The sequence below is a fragment of the Bufo gargarizans genome, chromosome 2 (genome assembly GCF_014858855.1).
Source record: "Bufo gargarizans isolate SCDJY-AF-19 chromosome 2, ASM1485885v1, whole genome shotgun sequence".
Lineage (NCBI taxonomy): Eukaryota > Metazoa > Chordata > Amphibia > Anura > Bufonidae > Bufo > Bufo gargarizans.
Window position 1 is genome coordinate 111,861,280 of NC_058081.1, and position 18,321 is coordinate 111,879,600.

At 44.0% G+C, this 18,321-nt stretch overlaps 1 protein-coding gene across 2 annotated transcripts in view; it reads right to left on the bottom strand.

The window, feature by feature from the left end:
- Positions 1–18,321, bottom strand: part of CERS3 (ceramide synthase 3) — a 162,778-nt gene that overhangs the window by 25,502 nt on the left and 118,955 nt on the right. For both annotated transcript variants that reach the window (XM_044279414.1, XM_044279415.1), the window contains one exon: positions 16,991–17,108. In XM_044279414.1, the coding sequence (XP_044135349.1) occupies positions 16,991–17,108 (118 nt within the window). The remainder of the gene's footprint in view (positions 1–16,990; positions 17,109–18,321) is intronic.

Here is an 18,321-nt window from a genome sequence, read left to right on the forward strand (position 1 = left end):
AATAGAGGGAGGCTGCGCATGCGCAGTGCGCACTCCATTCGTTTCCCCACTCAGTTCTACCCCGTTCCAATCGCAGCGCAGAGCTCACAGCCAGGGAGAAAAAAACCTCCCAGGCTGTGAGCTCTGCGCTGCGATTGGACAGCCCTACAGCCTGGGAGAGGGAACGCCCAGGGAGAAACAGGGAAGACTCCTCCCTGGTTTACCGATCGTAGGAATTGCCATACAGCGCGGGAGAAGGTAACTTGGCCACAGCGGGCGAACGGAGTGGCGCCAAGAGATAATAGTAAGTGCCGTGAGATCCCTGGGCGCCGCTCTACATGTCCAGATAGTTATCTTACCCTGTTCGGACCCATGAAAGGTCCTCTTAGTCAGTCAGAAACAAGACACATGCAGCGCACACCACTCATTGGACACATGTGGGACACGACACTTATTGGACACTGATGCATATGTCACATGCTGCACCACTGATACATAGATCATATATAGCACACACAAATCACACACAGGAAACACGCAATGCACACACCAATACATTTTTGCCTATCCCTATTAAGTGTAGCACACTTAATGGGTTGTTTCACTTCAGCAATTGTCAAATATCATGTAGAGAAAGTTAATACAAGGCACTTACTAATGTATTGTGATTGTCCATATTGCCTCCTTTCCATCACATTATACACCGCACATATCCATGGTTATTACCACAGTGTAATCCAGCAGTGGGGGCCGTGCTTGCACATTATAGGTAAAGGTTGTTGGCCTATGCGCACTTCCACCCTTTTCCTATAGTGTGTAAGCACGGCCACCACTGCTGGATTACACAGTGGTAATAACCATGGATATGTGCGGTGTATAATGTGATGGAAAGGAGGCAATATGGACAATCACAATACATTAGTAAGTGCCTTGTATTAATTGCATGATAAATGTCATTTACTGAAGTGAGACAAAGCCTTTAACCCCTTTAAGCATAAAATGTTTGGCATGGAATTTACCAAATCGTAACCTCCTCATTTTGTACATAATCTAAATTATATTTAAAAGGGTTGTCCTACCATAATGACCTATTGCCTATCTACAGGATAGGTGATCAATATCAGATTGCTGGGGTCTGACTGCTGGAACACCCACTGATCATGAAAAAACGTTCCCTTGATCACGTGGGTCCCAGCAGTCAGACCCCCACCAATCAGACACTTATCACCTGTCGTGTCATAGCTGTTGGACCTTTTCACATTCCCCATCCTTAAAGGTTTTCTTTGGGTGTAAAAAAATAAATACAAATTAAATAAAAATTAAAAATCTGGCCCAAAATATGTGTCGAACTAAAATAGAATGCTCGCCTGTTAAAGGACCTGTGTCCACTTTTCTAGTTATCCTCTATCCACAGGATCGGGGATAACTAAGTGATCTGTGGGGGTCTGAACGCTGGAGCCCCCACTGATCCCCCTTCTTGACTGAGCAGCCGGTCGAGCATATGCCCTACCTCTCCATCCATTCTCTATGGGGTCACTGGAGATGACAGTACAGTGCTGGCTATTTCCAGTGGTCCCAAAGAGAATAAAAGGAGCAGCAGGACATGTGTGGCCTGCCACACCATCAAAAAGGGGGAACTGGACCCATTCCTGGGATCAGTGGGGGTCGCAGAATCAGACCCCACTAATCATATAGTTATGCCCTATGGTGTGGAGAGGATAACTTGAAAACCTGGACAACCCCTTTAAAACCTCCACCACCAGTATCTCTTTACATGGCGGCAGTGATGCTTGTAAATACAGAATATCATCACTACCGCTATGTAAACCATACGTGTCAATACTGGAGAACATGACGCACTGTGCAGAATTTTTCAGTCACAAGTCCAACCCCCTTTGCAGGTCAACCTTTAACAAAGCCTAAGCAAAGGTGCCAGAGGAGCAATGTGAGCAAAGGGCACAAATGGAGGGTCATAACTGAAACAGAGGCATTAGGGTAACCTGAGGCAGGGTAGTAGTGTGGATCCTGGAGAAGAGGCAATATTAGCCGTGCATTTAGAGTGGGGGCATCTGGAGCTGGGGCATTTACGGGGGTGCACCTAAAGCAGAGGCATTAGGGTCGCCTGAGGCAGGGTAATAGTGGTGATCCTGGAGAAAAGGTATTAGGGAGGCAACTGGAGAAGAGGCACTAATTGGGGTGCACCTTAAGCAGAGACATTGGGGGGACCTAGGGAAGAGTCCCCCCAATGCCACTCTGAACTCTGCAGAGAGCAGCACACATACACAGATCTAAGTCTACTATAAACAAATCCCCTATTTCCCCCCCCCCCCCCCTACAGTCTCCTACAGCTCACTACTGTCACACACCTAAGAAATCAGCCCAGCACCTCAGGAGTCCTTCTGTCCAGTAACCAGTTTTCTGACAGGAGGGAGGATGGCCAGACATTTTCTCTCCTCCTTCACTGCCAGCAGCACCGAGGGAAGTTTAGAAGATACTGCAGGGCCTCCAGTACAATTTACACCAGTAGAAGGCTGCATCACTGTGCGAGACTGCCACCTATTGGCTACAATATTTCTCTCTCCTGAGAAACAAGATAAATAATTACTCCATCTCATCTCCAGGCACAGCAGACTGGAGCCTACCAAGGAATTCCCCCGCCTCCCCGGTGGGAGCCTAGGAGGAAGCACCGCCAGCATTCAGTCCGTGGGAGAGACACAGGGAGGCACACTAAGGACGTAGGTAACACTACCACATGATCTACACTAGTGTTATCTGTGGTTTTACATAGGGCTGCAGGTAACACTACCACATTATTAGCACTAGTGTCATCTATAGTTTTACATAGGACTGCAGGCAACACTACTACATTTTCTGTACTCAGATAGCCATGACTGTTATCTGTGCTGTTACATAGGACTGCAGGTGATATCTACTATATTATCTGTACTCAGAGTTATCACTGTGTAAGGGGGCCCACCGAGACTATCGATCAAGGGCCCACATGAACCTGGAGCCGGCCCTGCAGCTGGAGGCATTTGTGCCTGCATTGCTGAGAAAAATAATGTTTTATTATATGCAAATGGGACAGCGTTGCTGTTACACCGAGAGCAGTGATGGCTAACCTCTAGCACTCCAGCTGTGGTGATACTACCACTCCCAGCAGGCTCTGAAAAAAACAGCCAAGCAAGGAGGCATCTTGGGAGTTGTAGTTTTACCACAGCTGGAGTGCTGGAGGTTAGCCATCACTGACCTAGAGGATCTTCTCTCTGCAACTTCCATGCCTTCTGCACTGTGATTGACAGGACCAGGCAGTGAAAATATATCACTTGGCCCTGTCAATCAAAGTGGATAGGACACGGCAGTTGCAGAGAGAGCAGAGCCTCTAGGTGTAACGGCAATGTCCCCATTGCTCCTTCCTAGAGGCTCATTTGCATATATTAGAACATAATTGTTCTCACATGCTTCCACATATGAACATGGGACCCACACAGATGTCTTCAGCTGCCAAGGGCACATGTAACAGGTCAGCCAGTGTCATAGGTACAAATCTGCTGACAGATGCCCTTTAAACCCTGAAGGTCCTAGACCACCAGAAATACATATATTAACCCCTAGAGTGCCCCAGGCCAACATGGATGCAGACAATAACTTGTACAGTACTAGTCCCGGATGACCCTTTATATCTGGCTTCTTAGTAGCCAACTATTAATGTACAGTGCCGGAATAATTATTTGCCACAGTTCGGTATTGCCCGGCTAAAAGGGAGGAGCATTGGGGTCCAAAACTGTTGCACTCACAAAAATCTTAGAGGGAACATTGATGCAGTTCAAAATTACCTGAGGGCCATGGTCTACTGACATGAGGAGAAGTTGTGCATGGAAGGGGTCCTTTTTGCATCGGGCCTATGAGCTTTTAGCTGCACCCCTGTCTTCAGTATTCAACTCAGGACTCAGAGACAGGTCCATGTAGTATAGAGCTATAAGAGAACCCAGAGAAGTGTAGGGGACCTTACTGTGCCTCTGCAGGTCTCGTATTTCACCTGGAGCCACACAGGCTTCAGAATGTACAAATATGTAAAAGAATATTATTGGTGCACTGTACACTAAAAGGAGAAGATGCCTCTGACATCAATATCTAAAGGAGCACCAACCTGTCTGAGGCTTACATTTATGGGAGAGCTGCGGGTGATCCTATGACTATGGTCATCTGTTGCCCTGGAGGATCCAGCACCATGTATTCCAAGGAAGTTAAAGGGACATCATGCAAAAACAGTGAATGTGAAGCCCATCCCACTGATTTCACTGTAAAAGATGGACAGATGCCTGGAACCTATTTTTTCTGTGCGCCCGCTATCAATATGTACAGCAGCATTATCTATTTGCACTGGCTAATCCTCGGCACACATACAATAGACCAGATCTGTCTCAGTCATAGTTTAGTCTACTCTGTACCGCGCAGTCCAGCAGATCATTAATATCATCACCTCAGAAATCACACATTTCACCTAATGACAATGGAGGAAATAAGCTTAAAAAAGGGCAACATTTTGTGCAAGTTAAATTTTGCACAAAAATTTAGCAACTTTAAAAAAAATAAATGTTATTGTTTTTCAAAAATAAGGCTTCGTTCACACCACCGTTCAGCCTTTCCGTTCTCCTACTTTAGGAGCAGGAGAGCGGAAAGGATGGAAAAGGCACATAACTGACGCCAAACTGAGTGAAACGGAGCCCTTACGCCCCCAAGACTATAATGGGGTCCGTTATGTTTCCGCTCAGAAGATGATTATTTTGAAGCGGAGACAAAAGTCCTGCATGCACAACTTTTGTCTCCGCTTCAAAATCATCTTCTGAGCGGAAACATAACGGACCCCATTATAGTCTATGGGGTCCTAAGGGCTCCGTTTGACTCAGTTTGGCGTCAGTTATGTGCCTTTTCCGTCCTTTCCGTTCTCCTGCTCCGTTTAGGAGCAGGAGAACGGAAAGGCTGAACGGTGATGTGAACGAAGCCTTAGACATGTGCAAATTACATAAACCTACATCAACAACAAGAAGAAACTATCCCTTGATGAATCCGTGTCAATGCAAGTTACAGTCATGATAGCCTCTCAAAATATGAGACGTGCTCGTTCCCTCCTCTTCCAATTTTCCTTACATGCTTAGTTTTCCAGCCCTCAGAGCTAAGGTCAGATTTCCCAATGGGCCCCTCAACTCGTCCATTAAATACCACTGAGCGTGTCTAAAAGGGCGCCCTTTGCAAATGTTTATGTTTTACGCTGTTCTCGATACGATGAGGGCGGAGCTTGCTGGAAGGTGGCGGGGCCTCCGCGGCTCAACACATTCAATATAATTTAGGCCAGAAAACTGGTGTAAATTATAAGTACATTTCGGTTTCTAGTGCATGGACATCACAAATGCAACAAATTTGGTTGTCTCATTAGAACAACTTAAAAGGGGTTGTCTGGGTTCAGAGCTGACCTCGGTCATACCCTTCTTTTCACCCAGGCAGCCCCCCGGATGTTAGCATTGGAGCATCTCATGCTCCGATGCGCTCCCTTGCCCTGTGCTAGATCGCGCAGGACAAGGGCTCTTTTGTTTTCAATAACACATTGCCGGGCGGAAGCTTCAGCCCGGCAGGGTGTTCGGTGACGTCACAGGCTCTGATGGGCGTGCTTTAAAGCCCGCCCATCAGTGCCGGTGACGTCACCGGGTTTTTCTGGCAGCCCAATGGAGAGCCCGGTTAGTCACCGGAATTCCTGAAAATGCCTTTGCCTTTGAACTGCTCCGATGCTCAAGTCAGGGGGCTGCCGGGGTGAAAATGGATGTATGTCCGGTTTCAGCTCTGAACCCAGACAACCCCTTTAACCATATCCACAGGATAGGGGATACGTGTCTGATTGGCATGGGATCTGCTGATAATGAGAACGGAAGGCCAATGATCCCCATTTGAGTGAAGTGGCAAAAAGTCCATTTAACTTGATGGGACTGCCAGAGATAGCCAAGAACAAGCGCTTGGTTATATCAGTCAGCCCCATAGAGCAGCAGCGTACATGCATGACCACCAATACATTCAAATGGGGGAGCACAGGCCCCATCTCTTGTGATCGGCATGGGCCTTAGAAGTTGGATCTCCACAATCAGAAAATTATCTTGCTGCTGTGGATAAGGGATAACTTATTGTAATGGGACAACCCCTTTAAGAGGCTTGCTTCCTCTTAAGAAATTGATCACATCTTTCGCCTGCGGGGCACCAGTCTTTATCAATGTTTAATCAGCTGGGAGGCAGTATACATTCTGCATGTCTGTACAATATGTAACATGAAAGATTTGCACAGGCAAATTTTACAGCAACCCTTGTGACCCACTGGGTGTTTAGATGTGAGCAACATTCAATGAACTTTTCTGAGCAAAATACATTTTAAAGGTAAATGAATGGCCATTAAATGCAGCCACTTATTACTAAGGACTGCTTCTCATATCAGTGGCTGCAAGATTGAATCCAACAGAGAAGGTTTTCCATCAGTCTTGCACCTCATGGAAAAAGATGATCTGACAACAAGTGTTTAAGACCTTTCCTTAGAGGCTTGGGAGAAAGGACACCTGCTCCTCAGCATCATGGCCACATTATAGTGCATGAAGTGGGAATTAACATAGTAGTCACCATTCAATACTTAAAGAGGACCTGTCACCGCTCCTAACATGCCTGTTTATATAGCTTCATGTATTCCCCATGTAATAACAATTCTTATGTCTCTATGTTGTGCCATTCCTTTATTATTTCTACTAGAAGTTATGAATGAATTGCTAGAAGTCTGCGGTAAGGGTACAGTGGGGTGGTAACCAGTTGGGGGGGTGTCCACGCACAGTCTGAAAATGGCAGCACTGATTGCATAGAGTGAGTCTGTGCAGGTACACACCCTAAACTGGTTACCACCCCTCTGTACCCTTACTGCAGACTGCTAGCAATTCATTCACAACTTCTAGTAGAAATAATACAGGAATGGCACAACATACAGACATAAGGATAGATGCTCCAGAATTATTATTGCATGGGGAATGAATGATACTATTAAAACAGGCATGTCAGGAGAGGTGACAGGTCCTCTTTAATACATCTGATATAGCTTTATGATGTACACCCTGATACACACTTGAAAATCACTGCCAGTTATTTTTCAAGGCGATAAGTGATTCTATGAATCTAATTTTTCAAACTGATAGGTGATAAGTATCTGATTGGTGGGAGTGCCAATTTTTGGGACCTCCACCGATTATGAGATTGAGGCTCCAAAGTCCTCAGAGTGAAAAGGTCACATATGCGCACTGATGCTCCATTCGTTCCTATGGGACTGCTGCAGATAGATGAGTGCTGTACTTGGCTTCTCATTGGCAGCCCTATATACCATAGTTGAATGAAGCAGCAGCATACTTGCGGAGATCCCGTTCTTGTGATCGGGGTGCATTAGTGATAAGTGCCTATGGTCTGACAATTCCTTTAGGATAACCACCAAAAGTTTCAGTGGAAAAAAAACGGTCTTCTAGAGAACAAATGGGTCATCAAACAGGATAAAATGTAGGTCTAAATCGGGAGAGATGATCTTCACTACAAAGCATTTGACCATCTCTGGTTCAACACTTGGTATCCATAAAGAGTTGCCCATTTCCCTGTTACATGGAGAATTGTCAGAAGGTAACACTGGTGGTGGTCTTGGCTCTACAACTACCACGATCTACATAACCACCCTCTTAGATCTCTTCTAGGCGCCAAGGTGGCTTTACACTTAAGATTATGGCTGCCAGTTATTTCTCGAGGCAATAAGTTATCCTATGAATCCTTTTTTTTTCCAATGCAATTAGGGAATTATGGAAACAATGGGGATTTAGGTCCAAAAGAGGCACAGCTGTGATCTACCATACATTATGCAAGAGTATGCAGGTTGTATCAACCTTAGAGAATGGATGCTCTATGAATAAATGTGTCAGGGTTGTCATATTCCAGGGGACTAGGCTTAATTACATCTGGGCACTTTTTACTTGTATTATTTAGTGAGAAATCATAAGAGGTCAATCATTTTAACATATATCGTATCTCGTCTTGGTTATCTTTTAGTTCCTAGACCCAGCTTTTCCATCGTTAGATCTCGACTCCTGGCAAACATATCCAATTCTCATTTCCAAAGGTCTATTTATATTGTTAAACACATAAATATAGATGTCTATTTTTATGTTCACTATGTCTGGTCTGTTTTAGTATTCTCTCTGGCAAGTCTCACTCAACAAAACCTTTTCCACTCTTCTCAGGGCAGGTCTGTCGCCTCTAAAAACAGCTTCAACTTACCACCATGTAGGGTAGGCGCCCTATAACCAAACCTGTCTCGTAAAAAAAAAAAAAAAAAAAAAAAAAAAAAAAGGGACCTATGATAATTATTTTTTCAGTGTGCCATGGGTGGGGGCACGATCCGTTTGGTGCACCATTGCTCCACAATATCACCACCCATTTCTGTTCTCTTGTGACTGAGTGACAGTCCCTGAGATTTCAGAGCCAATAGTGATGATGTAGGGGAGGCCAGCTGCACCTAATGAAGTAGCCCTGCCCTCAGTGCACTGAAAACCTTATCTACTAAATAAAAAGATGCATTTCTCAGGATTAGAGCTATTTGAAGGGGCAGAGACGTTTGTATGCAACTAAACGTTGAAGAGGACGCAGCACTTGCACAAGAGTCATGGTCCCTTCAAACGGCTGATTAGCAGGGGTGCCAGCAGTCAATCCCTGCTGATCTGATATTGATGACCTGTACTGAGGGTAGGTCATCAATATCTATATCCTGAACAACTCCTTTAAGTCATGTGGTGTGCTATCTGAGACAATTATTTACATAGAGGATGGCAACATCATGGCAGATGCCTAGGATTAGGATGAACACATCACCCCTGGTGAACTCTACACTAGATAAGGGGTAGGCAGGCACAGGTGGAATCCGGAAAAAATAAAAAATAATCCCACCCGTGGGCCGTCAAAAAAGGAAACACACAATAAGGGGCCACTCCCTAGTAGATGTAATCAGTTGGAACAGTACCGGATGGTGTGTACCGTTAGATAGGTAAATTGAGGATAGGCATCAGTACAAGATAGAGTTAAAATATGGTAAAACCAAGGAATAATGCCATAAAAAAAAAAAATAATAATAATAATATATCAGTGTACACTCACTTCCCAGGGGGGTAGTCAACAGGATAACTTCAAGAAACCTGAGACTTTGAACCCCCCAGGATCACACGTAGAAATGTTAGAAATAGATGGCAGCCCACGCCTGGAGGCTTCTGATCAATCAATCACTTTATCGCAAACCATATATGGTCCAACGCGTTTCGGGAAAAAACATACAAATAATCAAAGAAAAAAATATTAAATAAAATGAAAAGTAGAAATAACAAATCTTTCGACATCAAGTCATAAGAATTTGGACAGCACATGTGAAAAGCGCAGGGTACATACCTTCAGGAGTAGTACATTACACTGTATATCAAGACCAATAAATATCTATGTGAACAAGAGTCCGCTAGTGGGAACAGAGCTATAGCTTATAATCGGGATCTAAATTATACATATATCTGGCGGTGCGTTCCACCCTGGAACACACCGCCATCTTCTTCCTGTGCTAGGGCTGTGCTCTCCACTGAGGAACGTCACGCCCTCAAACTTCCTTTGTGCGTTCCAGCGAGGAGCGCTCCACCCCCACACTTCTCTTGTGCTCTGGTGAATCGTTCCAGCGTGGAACGCACCGCTCATATCTTTTTCTGACCTCCTGCTCCGCCTCTATAGGGCCACCCTCTCAGTCTAATATTAAAAGAAGGCAGTATTTGGAGGGGATGAAAATATTCATATCACCCACTCAAGATACTAATGGAATGTCTATAGGGATAAACATTGACTAACGTAACCACATGATCCTTACAGATAAAAAAATTACATTTATATAAATATATATATAAATTAATGAAGTCAATAAAAATCAATATAAGTTGATACACATGAGAATAAAAACTAACAGGAATGCCCTGTCTCTATAATAGGTATACTATAGGCACATAAATAAATAATGGATCAAATTAGGGGGTATATACTGTATATCTAGAGTTAAAAATAAAAAGTATATATTAGTAAGGCTAACCCTAACCGTCTTATAATTACCCGTATTCTATTACAATTGATATGGAAAATATGTACCCCAGCCTACAATATATTGTCTATTATTAATTAATTGGATATATATCCGTATTCTGTTATGATGAAAAAACAACATATAGAATATGTACCTCAGCCTACACTCTATTGCCGATTCCTCTTAAGGGTCTGGATTTTTCGTATAGGATAGACCAATTAATAATTGGTCTATTCTAGTGATTCATTGAGGCCGAAAGGCGTCAGGGTATTAAAGCGGAAAATCCAATACATTTCTTTGCGAAACAGGGATTGATACGATTGTGTATCACATTCAATCGGAGTGACCCGTAGGCATGAAGGGTCCCCATCATGAGATATGGAGAACTGTCGGGAAACACTGTGGGTTGTTACTTTCCTGGTAATATTAGAATGATGTTCATTCATCCTTTCACGTAAGGACGGAGTTGTACGCCCAATGTAGAGGAGATTACAGGGGCACTGTAGGAGATAAATGACGTTTGTGGTCCCACAGTCCATTCTATGATTAATGGTGAAGAATTGCGATCTCCTTTACGCCGTGTGTAATCATGTTACAGCATTTGCACCTGTTGGCTTTACACTTCGAAACCCCAGGATCTTTTTGCCAGACAGTTTTCCCTGATAGTCTATTTAGATTGGGGCATGAAGGGGCTAACAGATTTTTCAGGGCCTTTGCTCTTCGGAAGATAATACTGGAGGCTGGGGGGATTAATTTGCCCAGGACGGGGTCTTTCATTAAAAATCAACCAATTCTCTGTCAAGGTTTTTCTGATCAAGGTATGTTCGGGATTAAATCTAGTGACCAGACTGAGGTGTTGGAGTGCATTCTTACCTTTCGTCCCTGGGCATTTTAGTAAACTTTTAGGCAATTCTTTTTTTGGGAAACTTTGGAGACTCTCCTAGTTGAATACTCCAATAGTCTCCTTGGATATCCCTTTTCTCGAAACCTATTCTTTAGTAAGTCCATCTGATGTTTCACAGTTCGATTGTCAGAACAATTCCCCCTGATCCTCCTTATTTGACTATAGGGGATATTGCGCTTCCACTTAGGGTGGTGACAGCTCTTGCAGTCTAAGTACTTATTGGCGTCCAAGCTCTTGAAATGAGTCTTGGTAACTATCTTTCTATTTTCAATGGCAAGATGTAGATCCAAAAAGACTACTTCTGTGGGATCATACTCGAGGGTAAATTACAGGTTCCAGCCATTTGAATTATTCATCTCGGTGAACTGACAGTTCATCAATTTCTCCCTGCCAGACAAAGATTATATCGTCAATGAATCTACGACAAAACTTAAATTCTGGGATGCGACAGCAGACAAAATGTATCCTCAAATACACCCATGAAAAGATTTGCATATGATGGTGCAAATTTGGTGCCCATTGCCATCCCTTGGACCTGAATATAGAAGGTGTCATTAAATATAAAGTAGTTGTGTTGAAGACGAAGTATGAACTCAATAACCCTCAGGATAAAGTCCTTTTGGGATTGGGGCATACAGGGGTCTTGGGAGAGTATGTGAGATAGCTGCAAACCCTAGTTCATGTTTAACATTGCTATATAAGGCAGAAACATCTAATGTTACTCATACATAATCCTCCTCCCATTGAAAGAACTCAAGTGATTATATAAGGTGGGATGTATCCAATGTTAGGATTGAAGCATAGAGACATACTTCTGTAGATGGCTATCCACATATGCCGATAGGTTGGATATCAGGCAACCCACCCGCGAGAGGATGGGCCTTCCAGAGGAATTCGTGGATTTTTGGTAAAAAATAAAAACGTGAAATGGACGGGTGTGAAGTTTTCAAAAAGGATCTTCCTTTTTATCAATGATCCCTAGTTTATAACCTGAGTATCAATTCAAAGAGGGATTTTTTGAAACACTTAGTGGGGTCTTCTTTCAATGATTATAATATTCAGAGTCTAACAATATTCTCTGTGATTCCGCTAAATAGTAACTTGCATCCATAACCACAACACCCCCCGCCCTCCTTATAACAATGTCTTTATTCTTTATGAGGTTTTTCAAGGCTAATCTCTCGTTGTCCCCGAGATTGTTTTTAAAAGGTGGGTCATCATAATCTTTTTTAATTTTGGTAGATGGATTACCCAGGGCGCCTTTTAGATCATCCATGGTCATGCTATAAGAGCACTCAATATGTGGGCCCCTACTTTCTAAGGGATAGAAAGAAGATTTTTCCCTTTAAACTACAAGGGATAGGGGTACAGTCCTGGGGATCATTAGGAATAGCAGGGGGTGTTTTAGTATCTGGCTGCTTTAGGGACTTCCCAGCAAAATGTCTTAGAGAAGTGTGGGGGTGGGGCGCTCCTCGGTGGAACGCACAAAGGAAGTTTGAGGGCGTGACGTTCCTCAGTGGAGCGCACAGCCCTAGCACAGGAAGAAGATGGCGGTGCGATTATAAGATATATCTCTGTTCCCACCAGCGGACTCTTGTTCACATAGGTGGGGAGGGGAAATGGCATTATATATTTTTTTTTTTATCTCAAATTTAGGGACCACTGAAATATATTGGTCTCGATATACAATGCACTAGGGCTGCAATGATTAATCGAAGTTATCGATAATATTCGATAACAGGATTCGTTGTCAACGAATTCAGTTATCAAATAATCGGCCGATTCGTTGCTATGCTTGCGGGAGCGGGCAGTCAGGCACTATGCCTGCGGGTCCTTAACCGGCAGTAACTTTTACTTTAAATGAGCAAATCTTTATTACCTTACAAAGAAGCTCCATTAACAGGCAGAGTGGGAGGTGGCGTAACGTCACTTACTCACGTGACGCACCTGCTCCGCCTGCTTCATTCATAAAGTGGGTGGAGCAGGCACGTCACGTGAGTGAGCGACGTTACGCCGCCCGCTCTGCCTGTTACTGGAGCTTCATTGTAAGGTAATAAAGATGCGCTGATTTAAAAGTTGAAGTAAAAGTTACTGCCAGTTAAGGAATAAATAGTCTACTGCTGTGAGCGGCGGGGCCGGGGCTGTTATGGGGAGGGGGATCTGTGGATGGCACTGTTATGGGGGGAGATCGGTGGATGACACATATAGCATAAGATGCTATATAGTGTCATCAACAGATCCCCCATAACAGTGACATCCACAATATGTTTTAAGATGGCCTTTGAACATAATTTTTCAAGTAAAATCATATAAACACCTTTTTGGTCATTGGTGTTTTTTCCTGATTAATCGATGAAATTAATCGACAACTAATCGATTATTCAAATAGTTAGCTGCAGCCCTACAATGTACTACTCCTGAAGGTATGTACCCTGCGCTTTTCACATGTGCTGTCCAAATTCCTATGGCTTGATGTCGAAAAGGTTTTTATGTTATTTCTAGATTTTATTTAAATATCATTTTTTCTATGATTATTTGTATGTACGGACCTTTATATTACTCCTGAAGGGGGCAACCAGACTTCCAAAACGCGTTGGACCATATATTGTTTGTAATAAAGTGATTGACCAGAAGCCTCCAGGCGTGGGCTGCCATCAATTTCTAACATTTCTACATGTGATCCTGGGCAGGGGGGGGGGGGGTTCAAAGTCTCAGGTGTCTTGAGGTTATCCTGTTGACTGCCCCCCCCCCCCCCATCCTGTGAAGTGAGCGTACACTGATTTTATTGCATCTTGTACTAATGCCTATCCTAAATTGACCTATCTAACGGTACACACCATCCGGTACGGTTGTTCCAACTATTTACATCTACTAGGGAGTGGCGCCTTATTGCGAGTTTCCTTTTTTGACGGCCCGCGGGTGGGACACTTGGGTGTGGGCCTTATCCCACTCACATTAAACACCTGTGCTGCCTTCCCATTGTAGAAATTAGAAATCTGTTCACCTGCATTAATTTGCTCATCCTCGTCTCTCCTTCCTTTATTTGACTTCACCCTCTTGGCACCTTATAGCTTGAGGTACTTCTTTCTAATCTGGGTGGACTACCCGCGATTAGTACCTTGTACCATAACCCTCTTTTTTATATATTTTTTTCGAACTGCACACTGCCATCTACAGAAACAGCCCTCACCAGATCTCAAATGATCGCCTGAAGGCTAAATGTACCACCAGCTATTCTTTATTGATTCTTCTGGGTCTCTCTGCAGTGTTTGTCAATGAAGACTACAACTTCTAATCACCATGCTTTAATGCCATTTCTTGCTTTTCTACCAACCTCTTTGGTTGCTCTTTCAGTGTATCATTTTCTAGTTCTACTTCTCCTCTTAGGTCCTCTCATCTTTTCTCCCTACACTATTGGACAAACCCATCAGATTTGGCATTCAGTACCAACTCTAGGCTGATGACACCCAATTATACACCCTGTGACATCACCCTACACTGCTACAAAACACCATTGACTGTCTACAGTCTCTTAACATCATGTCATCTCTATCTAAAAATGAATTTCTCAAAAACTGAGCATAGTAGAAATTATGATGGCTTCTTTGTTTTCTGGCATAGACCAGCTATAGGGTGTGGGAGGAGGGGACAGGGCCCATGTGGGCCAACAAATTTAACACTAGTTATGGCAGAAGTCTGATGTAAATTACTGCTAAAATCTATGCCAACTGCTAGCTGTAGTAGATATCAGATTCTGGCATATTACCCTCCCAAGATGTGCCAAATCGATTTTGAGGCATGTGCTTCTTAATAAATTTTGCACATCTTATGGTAGTGGACTTGAAACTAAAACCACAGTTACTGTACTGGTAAGGCCTTGTTCACATCTCTGTTAAGCAGATCCTGCTTCTTGATCCGGCACAAATGCAGACTGTTGACCGGACAAAAAACGTGGCATGCGTATCTCAATTTTTATTGATCCATAGGGTATACAGAACCCCGTCCTTGTTCGAAATAGGGGCTAGAGTGGATGCATCCTGTCTGAGGTGTGGACAGGGGCCAGCCTCGCTACTACACATGTTTTGGGACTGCGAGAAATTATCGAGCTTTTGGATAGGGGTATTGAAAAGGATTAAGGATGCATATCAAGTGGAGATACCAGCTACTCCTAGAACTTGTCTTTTGGGGATGGAAGTTATTGGGGATCGAGCAAAGTGCATTGGGGGTGCAGCGCTTATTCCAAGCTCGTAAATTGATAGCCATGCACTGGATCCGTCCACAACCCCCTTCACTAGCCGAATTCCTTAATAGCGTAACTAACGTACTGCGCTTACAAAGGGGGGTATATTTGTAACTTAACTGTGAAGTCAAATTTGTGGCAATATGGGAAAGATGGCTCTCTGTTCGGGCTGGAGTTCTCTCCCTTTAATTGGTTAGATGCTTCACGGGTGAATGTAGGCTACTCCGCTGCTTGTGATTGGAGTTCCAGTGATGTAGCGGGAAATGAATTTGAGTTCTCCTGGGCACTGTTCTGGATGATGACAAGATGCGTCTCTGGGGACTGTAAGGGCAGGAAAGCTCTAATTGATAATGGGCCCTGTGAATGGTCAGAAGGGCAGCTGTGGTTTCCCTTCAGATTCTGTATGGATGGCTACCCGGAATGGTGGATGGACCGTCTCTTCGCTAAGGGGTGGGGGGTTTCCCTTTTTTTTTTTTTGTTGTTCTTCCCAACTTTTGTTGGCTCTTTTTTATTGTACAATGTTGTAAAACGTTTAATAAAAATCATCATTTAAAAAAAAAAAAAAAAACGTTGCATGCAATGGTTTTTGTCTGGCCGCAATCCAGCAGGACCTGCTGGACCTCATTACGGTCAATGAGGATCTGGCTCAATCTGGCAGGCTGTTCTCTGATGGATCTGTTTGGCGGAGGTGAGAACAAGGCCTTACCCATCCACTACAGAATACAGGTTACATTTATCCCTCTCACCCATAAGTCTCTCCACCGTGCTGCACCCCCTACATCCTCCTCTATCGCCATCTACCATCCTAGCTGTAGATTAATATTCTCCATGATCGAAACCTTCAACTCTTGTCTCCAAGATTTTCTTGCGCTGCTCCAGTTCTCTAGAATCCAACCACTGGGTCAATAACTTTTTTTCACAAAGTAGTTTTTATAAAGTCACTGTTAAGTAGCTGCAGAATGAGTCCGCGCCATTATGTGCTCACGCTCTGGAGTCCTCAATACACATTAGCTGCCAGTTCCAGCATCTTCCAGCACCACCGCAGATAAGGCAGTGTAATGTAAATCTGGTTTGACTGGTTTATGTAAAATATATATATACATATATATACACACACACACACACACATACCACACGTATAATTTATATGTAATGTTCAGCACAAGCTGTGAATTATGATTCCTTAAAAAGATCTAAGGTTTGTCTTGTGGTTGCACACCAGAACGTGGCAGGATTATTTTAGGCAAGCCTAGCCATAATCATGTTCAGAAGAGGCTGACTACAGAAGTCCAACCTGTATATCTTGTGGTCTGTCTGAGCATTACTCACTGGTTGTTAGATGAGATGGTGGACTTTGTGTGATCAGTAACCTCCGGCACTCCAGCTGCTGTGAAACTACAACTCCCAGCATGCACACCTAACTTGTCTGTTCTTGTAATTTCCACAGAAGTGAAAAGAGGATTCTGGGAGTTATAGTTTCAGAACAGCTGGAGTGCCGCAGTTTGCTGATCCCTGGTCTTTATGTTTTGGGGGAGATTTATCAAAACTGGTGTAAAGGAAAACTACTAAGCCAGTTTTCCTTTACACCAGTTTTAATAAATCTGCCTCTGTCTGCGGTGCAGCCCAGCACGCGGGGACACTGCTCGCCCTCATCAGTATCAGATCACTTTGCTGTTCTCCTCTATGATGCAACTGCTAAAACACTTACTTGAGATGGGTGTTTAGAGCCAGAGATGTAGAAATTTTCCAAGACCGGATTAAATGAAGCTTTTAGTCGGACTTTGCACTTTATCCCCATGGCTCTGGCCACAGGTGTAGCAATGGCCCTGTGGAAATGAAAGACACACATTGTAAATCAGACTTTGACATCCTACTGATAACAACCTCTGGCCTCCTATTTGTCCTCAGAAATATAGCCCATGGAGGTCTCAATAATAATAACAGAATATATATGAAGTCCCGGGTTGTGGATTCCTTTTTGCTTGATGTAATGCACCATACAAATGCATCTAGTTATTGTCCAGACTGAATATGGAAATATAGGTGAGGCCACTGAAATAGTCAGTCAATAAAGGGTGTGCTAATATCAGCTGAACATAACTATATTAGTGCCATCTCACTACCTGAAGCCTTTATTAAGAAAAACTAACTTTTATTATATGCTAATTAGTTTCTAGGAGCAGGGGAGGGGGGTCCTAGAGGCTCCGTTTGCCCCCCTCTTTATACGCCCTTCTCTTGATTGACGGCCAGGCAGCGCTGCTCTCCTCCCGCTGGCTGTGTCTGCAGTGTAAATCTCGCGCCGTTCAGTATTCGCCGCAGGCGCAGTGAGGGAAGGATGCTCGGCGGCTGCTGCTCACTGCGCCGTTCAGATTTACACCGCAGACAGGGCCGGAGGTAGGAGACCAACGCTGCTTGCCCCTGTCAATAGCAGGGCATGGCGAGAGGTAGGAGAACAGAGCCCCTGCTCCTAGAGGATAATTAGCATATTATAAAAGTTAGTTTTTCTCAATAACGGCGGCAGGCAGTGAGATGACGCTAATGTTCAGCTGACATTAGCACATCGCTACTGTCAGCCAGCTTAATATCCATTTTTCAGGTGACCGAAACCCTTTAAAAGGAGCCCAACGCCTTCAATAGTTCAGCTGCCAGCTATTCCTCCCGACTCCCTCATACACATGCATGCTCAGCCTGGCCCAAGATACATGTTTCCTCAGTGGGAAGAGCTGAGTAGACCCTCATCTCCCTTGGGAACAAAGGATTTGGCTTGCTGTAATGCAACATGCCCAATGCTTATTTCCACTAAAATCATCTGTTGGGGGATAGTCGACACCTCTCCCTCCCCCCCATACTTTGCTCTTAGGTGTATGGGCACCTTAGAGGTACGACCACGCCACATGGTTGTGACAAGGCTGTACTGTGGTCGAGTTCCGCACAGCCCCTCTGTTTGGTCGGTCTGCACTGTTAATGGCCGTGTAGTACTGTGGGTGATGCCTTATTAGTTCAATTCGAGCCCTCTGCAGCTCCTATAGTCGTGCAGGA